General features: G+C 41.9%; 1 protein-coding gene across 2 annotated transcripts in view; it reads left to right on the top strand.

Annotated features, from left to right (window-relative positions):
* Positions 1-16,526, top strand: part of GSPT1 (G1 to S phase transition 1) — a 34,086-nt gene that overhangs the window by 8,715 nt on the left and 8,845 nt on the right. For both annotated transcript variants that reach the window (XM_047712609.1, XM_047712608.1), the window contains exons 2-10: positions 5,153-5,197; positions 5,318-5,359; positions 6,110-6,337; positions 7,325-7,358; positions 10,615-10,692; positions 13,555-13,735; positions 14,355-14,509; positions 14,704-14,844; positions 16,030-16,123. In XM_047712609.1, the coding sequence (XP_047568565.1) occupies positions 5,338-5,359; positions 6,110-6,337; positions 7,325-7,358; positions 10,615-10,692; positions 13,555-13,735; positions 14,355-14,509; positions 14,704-14,844; positions 16,030-16,123 (933 nt within the window). In that variant the 5' untranslated portion in view covers positions 5,153-5,197; positions 5,318-5,337. The remainder of the gene's footprint in view (positions 1-5,152; positions 5,198-5,317; positions 5,360-6,109; positions 6,338-7,324; positions 7,359-10,614; positions 10,693-13,554; positions 13,736-14,354; positions 14,510-14,703; positions 14,845-16,029; positions 16,124-16,526) is intronic.

Genomic DNA, 16,526 nt, shown 5'->3' with positions numbered 1-16,526 from the left:
GGGCTCTTTCTGATGTCTGCCTTTACTGTTCTCTGATTTTGTTTGTGGGAGAAAAACACCTCAGTGTGCAGTTTTGGTGAGACTGCGTGGTCACGTGAGCGCCAGAGAAGGGCTCCTTCCTTACCACACTGTACTTGCGCATCTCTTGGATATCGTTTCTCTAACCCCGTGTTAAAAAGTTGGCACATGGCATTTACTCTCACATTTACTCTCTTGAGCCCTGACGGGAACGTAGTAAACGTAAGACTGCTAAGAAAACTGAAACAAGGGCCATCTGGGTGGCTCAGTGGGTTAAGCCTTTTTCTTCAGCTCAGGTCATGATCTCAGGGTCCTGGGATCGAGCCCTGTGTCAGGCTCTCTGCTCAGCAGGAGCCTGCCTCTCTCTCTCTGCCTGCCTCTCTGCCTGCTTGTGATCTCTATCTGTCAAATAAATAAATAAAATCTTAAAAAAAAAAAAAAAGAAAACTGAACTAATAAGACCATGAGGAGCTAACCCTGCAAAAACAGACAGAAAGCTGAAAAAAATTCAGTAAAATCAATTGTGTGTTTCTTTTCTGTGGTACATGTGCTGGGCCAGCCTGTGGGGACTACAAGAGTAGAGAAAAAAGTCTCCATATTTCAGAAAACCGCCGTCGTTCTGGAAGTCTGTGATCTCCTGGGGAACCAGAACGAAGATCTGTGTGTGTGCACCTGAAAATGAAGGGAGGGTCCTGTCCTAGAGGAGTTCTGAGGAGGGATCCTTAGCCTTCAGATGGTGGGCCAGGCCTGGAGTGTGATGAAAGTGGAGCGTCAGGTGTGGCCAGTTCGCACAATGGAGGAAGCTGTGTGAGCTCAGCTAGAGCTGTGCACTTGTGGCTCTTTTTTTTTTTTTTTTTTTAAGATTTTATTTATTTATTTGACAGAAATCACAAGTAGGCAGAGAGAGGAGGAAGCAGGCTCCCCGCTGAGCAGAGAGCCCAATGTGGGGCTCCATCCCAGAACCCTGAGATCATGACCTGAGCCGGAGGCAGAGGCTTAACCCTCTGAGCCACCCAGGCGCCCCTTCTTGTGGCTCTTTAATTAATTGAAATTAAGTCAAATTTAAAATTCCATCCCTCAGTTGGGGTACCACCTTTCAAATGCTTAATAGCCACATGTGGCCTGGGACTGTCCTGTCAGCAGCACAGAGGACATGTCCATCACGGCAGAAACTCATTTCTCACTTCTATACAGTTTAACACACTATGACTTCTGTGACAGCACTGACATGTTTTTATTTTTTTCTTTAATGAGCATACCATTTCGCTAACAGGACAGAGTCTCATGCTCTGTCGACTGAAAGAGCCATGATCAGATCTCTTAAAAATATTTAAATTCTTGTTACAAAAATTATGGTGAGATCATGGGGTGCCTGGGTGGCTTAGTTGGTTCAGCGTCTGTCTCGATTTCCGCTCAGGTCACCATCTCAGGGTCATGAGATTGAGCCTGGTGTTGGGCTGCACGCTCTGTGTGGAGTCTGCTTCTCTCTCTTTCCCTCTCCTTCTGCTCGCTCTTTCAAATAAATACATCTTTTAAAAACAAAAAATACAGTGAAATCCATGTAACATACAATTAACCATTTTAAAGATTTTACTTACTTATTTGACAGAGAGACAGAGCAACAGAGGGAACACAAGCAGAGGGAATGGGAGAGGAAGAAGCAGGCCTCCTGCTAAACAGGGAGCCTGATGAGGGGCTTGATCCCAGGACTCTGGGATCATGACCTGAGCTGAAGGCAGACACTCAACGACTGAGCCACCCACGCGCCCCCCCGTGAACCATTTTCAGGTGACTAATTCAGCCAGTGTTGTGCAGTCACCACCTCTGTCTAGTTCCAAAATTTCACCACCCCAGAAGGAGACACGTGCCTATTAAGCAGTCACTTCTCATTCCCTTCCCTTCCTCCCAGCTTCCAACATCCACCAGCCTGCTTTCTGTCTGTCCATTTATCTCTTCAGAACATTTTATATGCGTGAAATTGTACAGCATGTGGCCCTTTGTGTCTGCCTCATTTCACCAGGATCAGACCTTCTCTAACAGTTTTAAGATTCAGATCATCATCGGTGTTAAAGCACAGGCGGTAATATTGCCTGACAGTGTTCTGGTCACATCTTTCACTTCTGGATTTAAAATTTGTGGTGATGTACCCAGTATCACCTAGTTCATTAATCTTCCTTTATCATGAACCAGAGGATTAGTTTCCCTTTTAATTTGGGATATGACAGTTTACTCACTGACGCACTGATTACTTTCCCCCTTAATTAGACTTGTTCCTTTTTTGAATACTTGACAAGGTGTATTTCTGAACATGGAAACACCATTGGCAAATATGAAACCATAATGTCACTCCTTATTTCTTGGGAGGTTTACTGACTTTTCCTTCTCTGGGAATATGAACTGTGCCGGACTTGAGCAATCACGGCCATCTGTTTGTTGACCGTGAACAGATGACTTTGGGCCCCAATAGAATTCTAAGCCTGGGCTCCTTGGTGCTGGTAGAGTCAGGATGTGATATGCATTATGAATAAAATCTGAGTAGAATGAACTGGAAAGGGTTACCTCTGGGTGTATTTGTGTGCATGTGAGAAGGCCAGATGCAATTACATTGAGAAGTTTAAATTTAAAAGAATATTTTGCTCTGATTTTTCTCGTTCATTATTGCAAAAATACCAGTTCACAAATGTCGAGAACACTGCCATCAGGTTCATAATGTGATCTGTGTCTGGATGCATGGAAAGCCTTTTTCCACCTTGGGGACGGTATGGTCAACTTTTTATTTTGGGGCCCTTTAATACCATGAGGTACATATTAAGCACTTAATTGATTTTGGTGCTTGACTCTCTCTGTCCCCGTGAGCTTTACAAACTTAAGGCAGACGTATTATCCATAGGATGTTTTGAAAAATAAAGCTGTGAGCAGATTTTCATTAAGGTGAATTCTGCAGTCACGGAGGTGGTCTCGTGGCTGATGTCATTATTCTGAGAAGTGCCTTACAGTCCTCTGTGTGTATTGTGTATTGGTAAACCTAAGACTTGGTTCTAGAACTGGGTGGTCAGGTATGTGTATTGTTGGGTTTTGTAAAGCTCAGCCGCAGTTCGGGGTATCTTACTACATGATCTTTTTCCTGCCTTGACACACTAACTACATCATCTCTGACTCAGTGTACTTTTATCGAGTGATTTTTCAGCAGGGGCTGTTTGAAGACAGGCGAGACGGCGCTTGTCTAAGTTGGAAAAGCCCAGCTGGGTCGGGTTTGTCCGAATGTTAGATGCGAGTGATGGCAGTTACGGACTTCAGGGTGGTTGGAGGGAATCGAATGAGTCAGCGCATCAGGGCTTGTTAAAAACCATTTGGAGTTACTTTGCCCCCGCCTCCAGCGCTGTGTGGGTTCGTGGGTGCCTCGGTCTGGCCTGGCACACATTTGATAGTCAGTTGTGCTGGTTGGTAGGGTTGAGAGTATCCCGGCGCGGGTTAGTGGGGAGAGACTCGACTGTCGACTGTCGAATACTGCTTGGTGCCAGGAGTTACTTAATAGACACACCAAGCAAATGTATTCTCTCATGTAGCTGTTTCAGCGGTCCTGTCAGGTGGATGGCAAGTGGTTTCCAGAAGTCCAGGGACGGAGCTGCATCTCACAACTCCAAGTGGCAAGCCGGCATTTAAAGCAGGCGTCAGCCCTTTACCGCTAACGCTGTGCTGCCCCCTCCAGCCCGAGGGAGGCTTATGAACTTGGTTCACTTAGCACAGCCTGGCTTTCTCTGAAAATTGAGCAATTTGTCCTTCCCCTACCCATAAACTTTTCTTTGAAATGGGAAAACAAAAAAAAGGTAACCTCTGTTACATCTGAAATATAATTACTGTTTCCTCCCAGACCTTGTTCAAATGATTTTTTTTTTTTTTTTTTAAGTTTCTGTTTATATTCTAATGATGTAGGCTGGGGTCATCCTAAACCTTGCACTTCCTCCTCCTGCCAGATGAGGCCTCAGTTATCTTTGCACTCAGCCCCTCCTCTCTGGTGGGACCAGTCACAGGTTCATGGGGCGTGCTTGCCTGTAGTGGTGATGTTGGTCTTTCTGCCGGTGGTGTTTTTTCCCCCTCTCTAGTTATCTCTTTCCACTCTACAGGGACCTTCCCAAGGGACACTCAGCATGTCACTTCTTTTGGAAGAGTTAGGTCGCCCTTTACCTTTCAGAAACAGGAAATTACTTTCTTCAACACTTCACCTTGTTGAAGACTGGACCCAAAACTGTCTAGACTTACAGGTGTTTCCGTGCAGTGATTTTAAATATGGGCTTTGCAGTTTATGAATTCATTATTCATTATTTGGTGTGCAGGATTCGGGTGACTTCAGAGTCTTTGATACCTTTTGCATCTTGGAGGTTTTTTTTTTGAAGCAAGGGCACTTTCATATTGGAATATCATTTAGGTTTATCAGATATTTTTAAAAATTTACAAATTTGTAAATTTATCAGTATATGTTTCTCATTCCTCTCTTCCGGGGATGTCATAAGTCGATTTGCAGGGAAAAATAGTTCTGTAGAAAATGGATTGTTGCTTGAGCTTAGAATTCTAACACAGGGCAAAACTGGTGTTGTAATCATCATTTCTGACATGTCATAAAGGATCCTTTGCATTTCAAGGACTTCATGTGACTGTCCTTTTTATTTTGTTGGCATGCAATAGAATTTATTCAGGGATCTTAGTAATAATGTGTGATAATGGGATCTTAAAAAGAGCTAATCATAGCCTTCTTGGGCTAGAGCTACCAAGAGAGAATTTAGAGAAGTAATAATGTGTATCTGTTGAGCAGAACTTAGTAATTTGATCTGCACTGGGCTGCAGATTACTCTTATAATGCCTTTGAAAAGTTTTATGAAGCAAATTAAGAGAAGAAGCATACCTTTATGAATACATTTCAGTTACTGAAAATGTAAAATCGGTTGTAGTCATTGATGTTTAAAAAGAATTTTTAAACAGAGACTTCTGATTTGAACACCTGAGTTAGTTGCTGTTGGTTTACATTATTGAGGTTTTTGTTGTGTTACTGAAATTCTATTTTTACTGTATTTTAAAAGATAGATGAAAATGGATGTATAGGACTTAATTTTTAATTGAACTTATTTCTGTTAAACAGCACCTGTGGAACCTTCTCAGGAGGAACAGTCATTATTGTGTGAAGGTAATTTCCTATGATACAACCCTTTGAATGTCTAATTGAGAAAACATTAAGTTGTCTATGGTGTGTGAAGCCTGGATAATTGTTTTGTAAATACATATTATATCTCAATTTCTTGTCTAGGTTCAAATTCAGCTGTTAGCATGGAACTTTCAGAACCTGTTGGTAAGAAAATTTCTGACCCTATTAATACAGTAATATGAAACCCTTTCAGGATGTAAGGTGCAAATGTAAGTGTCATGGTTTATAGTAATGCCTGCATTTAAAACTGACTTTGAGTCTTTGCTCTTGGGATTTAGAAAGCAGGACTAGGTGGCCATGAGCACTGCCGTGATACCCCGAGCGATACCCCGAGTGACCGCAGATGGGAAAGCTGAGTGGAAGAGCACTAAAGGCAGTTGAAGGACTTGTGCTTATTCCATGTCCTTGTGAAAAATTTCCTTCCTTTTTGCAACCTTGTTACTCTTAAGGGTGTCAGATTCCCCAAGTCATTGATAAAGTTGATACCAAATGACTTGCAGAGGGAAAAGCTAAGATATTGTAAGTCGCACGTTCTGATTTTAAACTTTCCCGTTTTCTTTGTCAGGACATCCTGACACTGCAGTCACCAGGCCCTTAGGAATGGGACGCCCTTAGGAATGGGACATCTCCTGTTTCCAGTTTGTCCTTATGGAAATGAAGCTTTGTTAAAATAGCAATCTCTCAGAGTCTCTGAGTCAGCTCTGATTCAGCAGTGGGGCTGACTTGAAAGCTGTAATCCTTTTCTGTTGTGAAAGAGATTTTCCTGCTTATGTTTCACTAGATGTTAGGAAATAGAACTAAATATGCAAAGTTCTCTTTGTTTAAAGGCATCTGTGTTTTACAGTACAGATTGTAAGTCTTTTTCAGAATACTAAGTTACATGTCTTATTTCAGTAGAAAATGGGGAGACAGAAATGTCCCCGGAAGAATCATGGGAGCACAAAGAAGAAATAAGTGAAGCAGAGTTAGGGGGTGGTTCCTTGGGAGATGGAAGACCCCCAGAGGAGGGCACCCAAGAAATGATGGAGGAGGAAGAGGAAATACCAAAACCTAAATCTGTGGTCGCACCCCCTGGGGCTCCTAAAAAAGAACATGTAAATGTGGTATTCATCGGACATGTAGGTAAGTTGCCCTCCTCTGCAATGAAGCAATGACCTATCATTAGCTACATCGAACCGCTACCTGGAGATGTTTATTGGAACTGAACAGAATTCATGTGAAATGTTTTGATTTTTTAACTCGCTAGATTTTTTTAACTGACAAAATATTGCCAGCGCTTTTGTTGGACAGATGAATAATTTTGTAATGTCGTGGAAGCTGGAAAAAAATAAGCTTCAGTATATTTGTATGGGATGCACAATGGTTTGTAGACCCCCCGATGGCAGCTAAGCATATTACGACATCTGGTGATTAATATCCTAGAAAACGGGCCTGTTCTGCGTGAACTTCAGTTAATTTGTTAGTTTTATGGGCTTCATCTAACCTAGTTTAATTTTGTGTGACGAAGGAAATTAATAATTTGGAGTGACTTCTGGATACTTGTCAGATAACTGGTTTAGCACAAAACAAAACCCTGTTTAATTTGCTCAGATGTTGTCTGACCATCTGACTTAGCCCCAGAATCATGAGAAGAGAACACAGAATCATGTGCCCTTTTTTGCTTCCCTTAGTCTCTGCTTTCTCCTAAATATAATGCTACACCATACTACTTTTTTAGTAGCAAGAACTCCTTTGAAATTTGAAAAGGAACATCTATATTTGCTAAAATTAGTAAAAGGCAGACTACCTAAATGTAGTTCACAGCCCTTTGGCTACTTTTGCTCTCCCCTGAGATTCCCCTTGGGTAATTTATATTCTTTTGCTGCTGTGCTTTGAGCTGAAGGTCAGAGCGCAGTCTGTTGAACAAGTCTGCTTATCAGTAAAGTAGTTCTATCAGTATAAGTCAGTGTCGGCGCAAGGGGTCTTGGCAGCTTCTTTTCCAGCTGAAATTATGTAATTATATGTGCTAATTGTAATAGTGCACATAGCAGGGTTCTTGTGGGTTTGTTTTGTTTTGTTTTTCCTTTATGCCTGTAGTTTGCACATTATTGATATTGTTGTTCCTTTCAGATGCTGGCAAGTCAACCATTGGAGGACAAATAATGTAAGTCTGTATTTTTGGTTAAATAATAGAGTTAACTTGATTGAATTAATTTTGGGCATTGTAAACATACAGTCCTACAACGGAGATAAAACAGGTCTCCGGAAAATGCTATAAAGACCTTACCTGTAAGGAAAGGTGATGTCAAGAAGGTATTTTTGCAGTGTGATAATTGCCAGTATTTTTTTTTAATATTTTATTTATTCATTTGATAGACAGAGACCACAAGTAGGCAGAGAGGCAGGCAGAGAGAGAGAGAGGAGGAAGCAGGCTCCCTGCAGAGCAGAGAGCCCGATGTGGGACTCGATCCCAGGACCCCGAGATCATGACCTGAGCCGAAGGCAGAGGCTTAACCCACTGAGCCACCCAGGCGCCCTTGCCGAGTATTTTTTGATAGATTTTAGATATTCCCTAAAATTCCTTTGTTATCACTGTCGGACTCTTCTGGAACATTAAGTGCATTTATGAAGGCTGTATTTTAGATTTTTAAAAAATTAAAGCTAATACAGGGGCGCCTGGGTGGCTCAGTCATCAAGCCGCTGCCTTCGGCTCAGGTCATGATCCCAGGATTCTGGGATCAAATCCCTGCATCGAGCTCTCTGCTCAGTGGGAAGCCTGCTTTTCCCTCTCTCACTCCCAATGCTTGTGTTCCCTCTCTCACTGTGTCTCTGTCTGTCAAATTAAAAAAAAAAAAAAAAAAAATTCTTGGGGGCGCCTGGGTGGCTCAGTGGGTTAAAGCCTCTGCCTTTGGCTCGGGTTGTGATCCCAGCGTCCTGGGATCGAGCCCCGCATCGGGCTCTCTGCTCTGCGGGGAGCCTGCTTCCTCCTCTCTCTCTGCCTGCCTCTCTGCCTACTTGTGATCTCTCTCTGTCAAATAAATAAATAAAATCTTTAAAAAAAATTCTTAAAGGAAAATAAAAGCTAATATAGAACCCCAGGTTATAGGAAATCATAATTTTCTTTGAATATAATTTTCTTAGGAATAATGAAAACCAGCACATGAATCTGGTATGTGGTGGTGGTGGGGGGAACCTCCTTATTCCTTATTCATCAACTCTTTAAATCCTAGGTGGATTAACCAAAGACCGGTAGTCCGGCTAGCATGCTAAGATAATTTGTTATCTTTTTTTTTTTTTTTTTTAAGATTTTATTTATTTATTTGACAGAGAGAGATCACAAGTAGATGGAGAGGCAGGCAGAGAGAGAGAGAGAGGGAAGCAGGCTCCCTGCTGAGCAGAGAGCCCGATACGGGCCTCGATCCCAGGACCCTGAGATCATGACCTGAGCCGAAGGCAGCGGCTTAACCCACTGAGCCACCCAGGCGCCCGATAATTTGTTATCTTAACTTTTTATTACATACAGAAGCTGTCCGAGTATGAAAACACCATGGTTGATCTTCGGCAGTGGGTTCTAGCATTGAAGAAAATTTTTTTAAATTAGCAGGTCTTATAATTTCGGTGCACCTGGCTAGCTCATTTCGTAGAACTTGAGACTCTTGGTCTCAGGGTTGTGAGTTTAAGTCCCCTACATTGGAGATAGAGATTATTTTTTTTTTAAGGTTTTACAATTTTAATCCCTGCTGTATTAGATCTGTTTCTTTAAACTGTATCATCAGACGATCTAGAGGGCATATCTTCATTGTCTTGCCTTGTAATCTTAGTTGGTAATCTTCCCAGTTAGTTCTGAAAATTCAACAACATACCTTTAAGTTACTAAGTAAGGATCCTTAACTAAGGCTCTATGGATGGAAGTGTTGGACCCTTTAGATTTTGTGTATTAGGAGAATGTATATGTCTTCCTTATGGGCTGTAATTTTCATGGGCATTTCACTAGGATTCTGTGCTCATCTGGGTAGGAACATGCGCTGTAGATGACTCTGCAGAGAACACACAGAGATGAAAGCTTGAATAGGAAGGCTTTGGTTTGGATTGACTCAAGGGAAGCAGTTCAGTATTTCTAAGGAATTGTTTTACAATTAACTATTTTGAACAGTTTTTTAAAAATACTAAATACTGAAATGTATTAATAAGATTTAATTACCTAGACAAGACTTCTTTTATATATTTATATTTGCCTCTTAAAAAAGGTTTTATTCTGGGGTGCCTGGGGGACTCAGTTGAGTGTCCGACTCTTGGTTCTGGCTCAGGTCATGATCTCAGGGTCGTGAGATCGAGCCCCGTGTGGGGCTTGGCACTCATCAAGGAGTCTGCTTCTCTTCACCCCACTCCCCAACCCCTCTGCCGTCCCCACACCCTACCCCCAATCACACTGCACTCTCTCTCTCAAATAAATTTTTAAAAAATTTTTATTCTGGGATGCCTAGGTGGCTCAGTTGGTAAAGCGTCTGCCTTTGGCCTCAGGTCATGATCCCAGGGTCCTGGGATGGAGCCCCACATGGGGCTTCCTGCTCGGCGGGGAGTCTGTTTCTCCCTCTGCCTACTCTGGCTGCTGCTCCCCCTGCTTGTGCTCTCTTTCTGTCTCTGGCAAATAAATAAAATCTTCAGAAAAATTTTTAAAAAAAATTCATTCTGAAATAATTTTAGACTTACAGAAAGGTTACAAAGCTAGTACAGAGTTCCCATATACCTTTCATTCAGCCTTCCCTCTAGCGTTAACACATTAAATAGCCGTAGTACAGCCCTCAAAACTAGGATAACATTGGTTCAGTGCTGTTAACTAATCTGTGGGTCTTACACTGGAATTCCACCAGTTTCTCTGTGAGTGTCGGTTTTCGCTTCCAGGATTTACTGTTACATTTCACTCGTTCCATCTCAGTCCCCTCCGGCTTGTGACACTGAGTCTCCTTTTCCACGACTCTCATTAGTCTGGAGAGCACTGTTTACGGTGCTCTTCAGTGTGGGTTCAGCTGAGCTTTTTCACGGTTAGATTGAGGTTGTACAGTCGGGCAAGACTACCACACAGGCCATGTTGTGCGCTTCCCAGAGCATCCTGTCAGGGGTGCCTCATGTCAGTTCTCAGTGTGTTCTCTACTTCTGGCGCTCTTAGCCAGGATTGCTTGGTGAACGTGTTGTCTGCCAGGATTCTCCGCACTAAAGTTATTATTTTTCCCCTTTATCTGGGAGGAGAGAATTTGAGACCATGTAAATATCTTCCCCTCTGATACTTTCCTCGATTTCAGCATCCATCAGTGGTTCCTTTATTTTAAAATAGCTGTTTTCTGGAGTTGAAATCCCCTGAAGGGCTTCTTGACTTTTCTGAATAATTTGTAATTGTTTACTTCTTTTTTCTTTGTTTCCAGGTATTTGACTGGAATGGTTGACAAAAGGACACTTGAGAAGTATGAAAGAGAAGCTAAAGAGAAGAACAGAGAAACTTGGTATAGTAGACTTTTAGGGCACTATAAATTACTTTTAGGGAAGCGCTGCCTGCTTAATGCTGTTGTCTACTTAGTTATCTAAGTGTGTGAGGTCTGAGGTGGTGTCATAACAGAGGAGAAGTTTCCTTTCCCCTATATTACAGAGTAGATTGGCTCCTGATGACCTCACAACTTGTACAGGGAACGTTTGGGAACATCCACACATCTAGTAATAGACTTGTTGGATAAGTTCTAAACCATTCACTTAATAGGGTCATCACCTAACCACTGAAAAATTGCGTTAATAGAATTTATTATAGCCAGAAGTAGAACTTAAGTTACAGTGGAATTTGAGGAGAAAGCAGGTGAAATGATAGTACTTAATATAGAATGATTAATGATGTAAAGAAACACAAAAACGATAAAAAGAATGGACAGAATTACTGACAGTGGGCTGCCTTTGAGTGGTGAGAGAAAGGGACAGTTTTCTTTCTGATCTCTTTTTAAAGTTAAGATTTGACTGGGACATTCATGGTTTTTTGTTTTGTTGTTGCTATTTTTAAATTGTATTCCTCTCTGGGGCGCCTGGGTGGCTCAGTTGGTTAAGTAGCTGCCTTCGGCTCAGGCCATGATCCTGGAGTCCCAGTATCAAGTTGGATGTTAGGCTCCCTGCTCATTGGAGAGTCTGCTTCTCCCTCTGACCCTCTCGCCTCTCATGCTCTCTCTCTCTCAAATAAATTTAAAAAATTTAAAAAAACATATTCCTCTGTATTAAGGGAAAAGATGGTCAATGTTATACCAAAAAAAAGGATTACATACTATGTAATACACATGATAAGGTGATCTAGATTAACAGCTACTATTCTAGGTGGTCTGAACTTACATAAAGCATTTTCAAATGGCAGGAAATCTGAAATAATTTTTAGCAAGTAACCCTTGCTCCCAAGTGGTGGTTACTGACTTTCACTTTTGAAAAATATGTTTAGGTATGGGGCACCTGAGTGAATCAGCCATTAAGCATCTGCCTTCAGCTCAGGTTACGATCCCAGTGTCCTGGGATCGAGCCCTGCATCAGGCTCCCTGCTCAGCGGGAAGCCTGCTTCTCCCTCTCACACTCGCCTTGCTTGTGTTCCCTCTCTCGCTATCTGTCTCTGTCAATTAAAAAAAATAAAAATCTTAAAAAAAAGAAAAGAAAAGAAAAATATCCTTAGGTAGCCTTATTTGTAGTATACTTTGTGCCAGGTGATTATAAAAGTTCACAGTCACATTGGCCTTAGTACAAAGTAGACTTTATGTCCTCAGCTTATTTTCATAAATATAGTTTGCTTATATAGTTCGGGGCTCCTGGGTGGCTCACTCATTTGAGCATCTGCCTTCAGCTTGGGTCGTGATCCCGCAGTCCTAGGATCGAGCCCCATGTTGGGCTCCCTGCTCATTGGAGAGTCTGCATCTCCCTCTGCCTTTCCTCCCACTCATGCTCTCTCTCTCTCTCTGAAATAAATAAATTAATTAAAAAAAAAAAGAATCTCTACAGGTTTGAGGCACCTGGGTGGCTCAGTGGTTGAGATTTTATTTATTTGACGCAGAGTGCACACGTGCAAGTACAAGCAGGGGGAGTGGCAGGTGGAGGGAGAGGGAGAAGCAGGCTCCCAGCTCAGCTGGGAGCCCGATGCAGGAGATCCCGGGAGCTTGGGATCATGACCTGAGCTGAAGGCAGACATTTAACTGACTGAGCCACCCGGGCACCCCCGAGTATCTGATTCTTGATCCCAGCTCAGGTCTTCCTTCCTCTCGTGGTTGTGAGTTCACACCTTGCATTGGGCTCTATGCTGGGTTTGGAGCTTACTTAAAAAATACGTATATATATACAGTTTTCCCCCATCTGAGAGTAAAGCTTTCTTTTGAAACCTTTTGTAAACCAGAATGGCATAAAACAAAGAAGCAGTTGTCATTAATTAACATGGAGAAGTTTTTGAGTATCCCCAGACCCACAGAATAATCTCCATTAGGCTTTTCTGATCCCTCTAGGGCTCGCATCTTGATAATGGGTGCACAGAATAAATGGAGATGTAACACAGATGCTCACAGACATTCTTGATGCAGATGCCGCGTGTAGTTCCTGGGGAAAGCTGGAAGGGCTTGAGGGTGCCGCTCTCACTGCTCAGGGTGCCGCACTGTCTCTGGGACAGCTTGTTGTAGAACAGACGCTCAACACGCTGAACACTGTCCTGTCTGACGCTTAGTTTCGGGTCATGTCACCATCACAGGGTCCGGGGATTGAGCCCTGCGTCCGCCTCGGCACTCAGTGGGGAGCCTGCGGAAGATTCTCTCTCCCTCTCACCCTTCCCCTCCCTCTGCTCACCAGCTCACTCTCTCTCAATAAAATAAATAGATAAAATCTTAAAAAAACAAAAAGCCTCTAATCTTTCAGTTAGCAAAAACAGGTACTGATATAGGTATTTATTTAATTTTTTTTTAATTTTCCAAATTTTTTCTGACATAGGGCTTTTGTAAAAGGGAAGTGGCATCACATGAACTTTGAAAAATCAGGGGGTACCCAGTAATTGACTGGATATTTGTAAAAGTTCCCAGGTGTTTGAATCACAGTGATACAAGTTTCATTCTCTTGATTTTCATTTCTGCCTAGTCCTGTTTGTGATTTTTAAAAAAACTGTTTTTTTATTCTTAAGTAATCTCTGTGGGGCTCAAACTCAAGAGTTGTGTGCCCCACTGACTAAACGAGCCAGGCACCCCTGTCCTGTTGATGATTTAAGTGTATGCCGAACACAAGGCTGGATGTCATCATTACGCCTTTAGTGGTAGAGGAATATCTTAAAACCTTACGTTCTTAGCAACGTTAACCTTATTTTCAAATTATTTCAGGTATCTGTCTTGGGCCTTAGATACAAATCAGGAAGAACGAGACAAGGGTAAAACAGTAGAAGTGGGCCGTGCCTATTTTGAAACAGAAAAGAAACATTTCACAATTCTGGATGCCCCTGGCCACAAGAGTTTTGTCCCGAATATGATAGGTGGCGCTTCTCAAGCTGATTTGGCCGTACTGGTAAGTACGACCTTGCCGGTTCACCTGCCCATTTGTGAGCAGCCCCGCTCAGTGTTTGAGTTTATCCTCTCAAAGCTAAAGTGGAGGTTGGAGTGCACTGTAAGGCACAGTGACAAATTTCACTTTCGGCTCACTCATCTGTCTGCTCAAGAAATCTTCGTAATTGGATTCCCTTCGGAAAACGTGCTTCATCTTTTCTCTACCATTGCTGTTACCTATGACCGTATCAGAGTTTAGTGTCCACTAAATGCCAAGCTGGGTCCACTTTGTACATACCGTGTGTGCCGTGGGTGCAGAACTGAGTAAGAAATGATCTGTTTTCTTAAGGCCTCAGTTGTTTCGCGGGGTGGTTTTGTTTGTTTTGTTACTGTACCAGCGCTGAATCACATACTTGTTTGAACTGCAGCATAGATTTTGGAAGATCGGGGGATCAGAAGAAATATTTACCGAAATCTTAAGCCAGTTAGACATTGTGACATCCAAAAGCATGCAGGTTATAGCTCATTTACTGGTTTTTCTTTGCAAAAAGCTTCTGACAACTGAGAGGAAAGCTGTTTCACTGCTCAGGGGGTATACCTGACTGAGTATGTAGGAATAAACTGTGGATTTCTTGGAATAGGTCATCTCTGCTCGGAAAGGAGAGTTTGAAACTGGATTTGAGAAAGGCGGACAGACGAGAGAACATGCGATGTTGGCAAAGACGGCGGGTGTGAAGCACTTGATTGTGCTTATTAATAAGATGGATGATCCGACGGTAAATTGGAGCAATGAGAGGTGAGCTTTGTTGTCGGACTAGTTTTTTTGCCGTGGGACTAGTGTTCGCAGGCGTGGGAACGGAGTAAAGGGTGGTTTTGCTACCCTGTGCTTTTTTGCCCCCTTGGGTTTTTCTAAAACCTGAAGTTGTTTAATATTGAGCCTAGAGTCCACTTGCTTTATATTATGATTGAGTTATTTATAAATACTTATAGATACGAAGAATGTAAAGAGAAACTAGTGCCATTTTTGAAAAAAGTTGGCTTCAATCCCAAAAAGGACATTCACTTCATGCCCTGCTCAGGACTGACGGGAGCAAATCTTAAAGAGCACTCAGACTTTTGTCCTTGGTACACGTAAGTAACCTTTTCGTCTTGGGGAAAAACTTTGTCTTTCCAAGTTATTTCAGAAAACGCTGTAAGTAACTGTGGCTTTAAAAATACCATCACCTTTGCTCATTTTTTAATTGGGTTGTCTTTTTGTTACTGTATTTTCACTTTCTTGATGGTATCCTTTGAGACGCAACAGGTTTTAACTTTGATGAAGTCCAGTTTATTTTTTGTTCTGTTGGTTGCACTTTCGGTGTCAGACCTAGGGAAAAATCGCCTAATTCAGTCATGAAGACTTAGCCATATTAGTTTCTTCTAAGGTTATTAAAGTCTTAGTTCTTATGTTTAGATGTGTGTTTCATTTTGAAAGAGTATCTTAAAAGCTTTTTTGTTTGTTTGTTTTTGTTTTTTTGTCAGGTAAAGTCTTGCTTACCATAGCTTTTTAAGTTTTCAAATTAGGAAGTGGGAGTCTTTAAATTTTGTTGTTGTTTTTTTCCCAAGACTATTTTGGCTATTCTGGGTCCCTTGAATTTCTGTATGGACATTAGGATCAGCCTGTCACTTTGTGCCAAAAGGCAGCTGGGATTTTAATGGGGATTGTACTGAATCCGTGAATGAATTTGAGGAGCATTGCTCTCTGAGCAATAGTAAGCCTCCCAGTTCATATACTGTAGTTTTAAAGGGGAAATTATTTTTATAGAGCCCAGATTTGAGAGCTGGAAAAGTCCATAAGAATTAAGCAATAGATCGTAGTCATTTCAGGGGCACTTGGGTGACTCATTCGGTTAAGTGTCCCAACTCTGGCTTTCGGCTCAGGTCATGATTTCAGGGTCAGAAGACCTGTCGGGCTGCGTGCTCAGCTTGGGGTCTGCTTGAGATATTTTCTCTCCCCCTGGCCCTCCTCCTCCACTCACAGTCTCTCCTTAAAAAGAATGTAGTCACTTAATTTCAAGATATAGGCCATTTGCTATAAAGTTTTTTTTCTAAATCTTTAAGTTCATGGGGAAGCTCTTTCATTATATCTATAGGGCTGTTTTGTTACACTTTTGTTTTCTGAGGAATGAAGGGGAGGAACCAGATAAAATGGGGTTGGATGAGAAGAGTATGTGGATGGAAAGAATGTATTATAGCTGTGTTTTTCATGTAAAATTACAGTCTTAAAATTATGATATTCATGTTGATGCTCTTTAATGGATATTGTTATGTTCTCAGTGGATTACCGTTTATTCCTTACCTGGATAATTTGCCAAACTTCAATAGATCAGTTGATGGACCAATCAGGCTGCCAATTGTGGATAAGTACAAGGTACCCAGAATGTTCAAGAGATTGGGAGGGAAATTATGGGAGGGGTCATTGATTTGTGTTTTGAGAAACAATTCTAATAATTGACAACATAGCATGGATGTCTCTCTCTTAATGGCCTTATGTTACTTAGTGCTGTGGATGGATCATAATTTCATCAGCTGGCCTAGTTACTCAAGCTGTTATCCCAGTGAGCCAGTGGGCATTTTTTTTAGAGAGAAAGTCATACAGCTAAAGCTTCCGGACTCAAAGGATTTGCACAGTCGTTGATGGATGTTGACCGATAGCCATCTAAAATACCGCCAGCAGTGTGTGAGCGCGGCTTTTACCATAGCCTCACCGACACTGGCTATTAATCTTTAGAAAAATAAACTATTATTTTTAACTGGATTTTCAGCTTGGTTTT

This window comes from Lutra lutra, chromosome 18 (assembly GCF_902655055.1).
Source record: "Lutra lutra chromosome 18, mLutLut1.2, whole genome shotgun sequence".
Lineage (NCBI taxonomy): Eukaryota > Metazoa > Chordata > Mammalia > Carnivora > Mustelidae > Lutra > Lutra lutra.
This window is presented reverse-complemented; position numbering and strand designations above follow the sequence as displayed.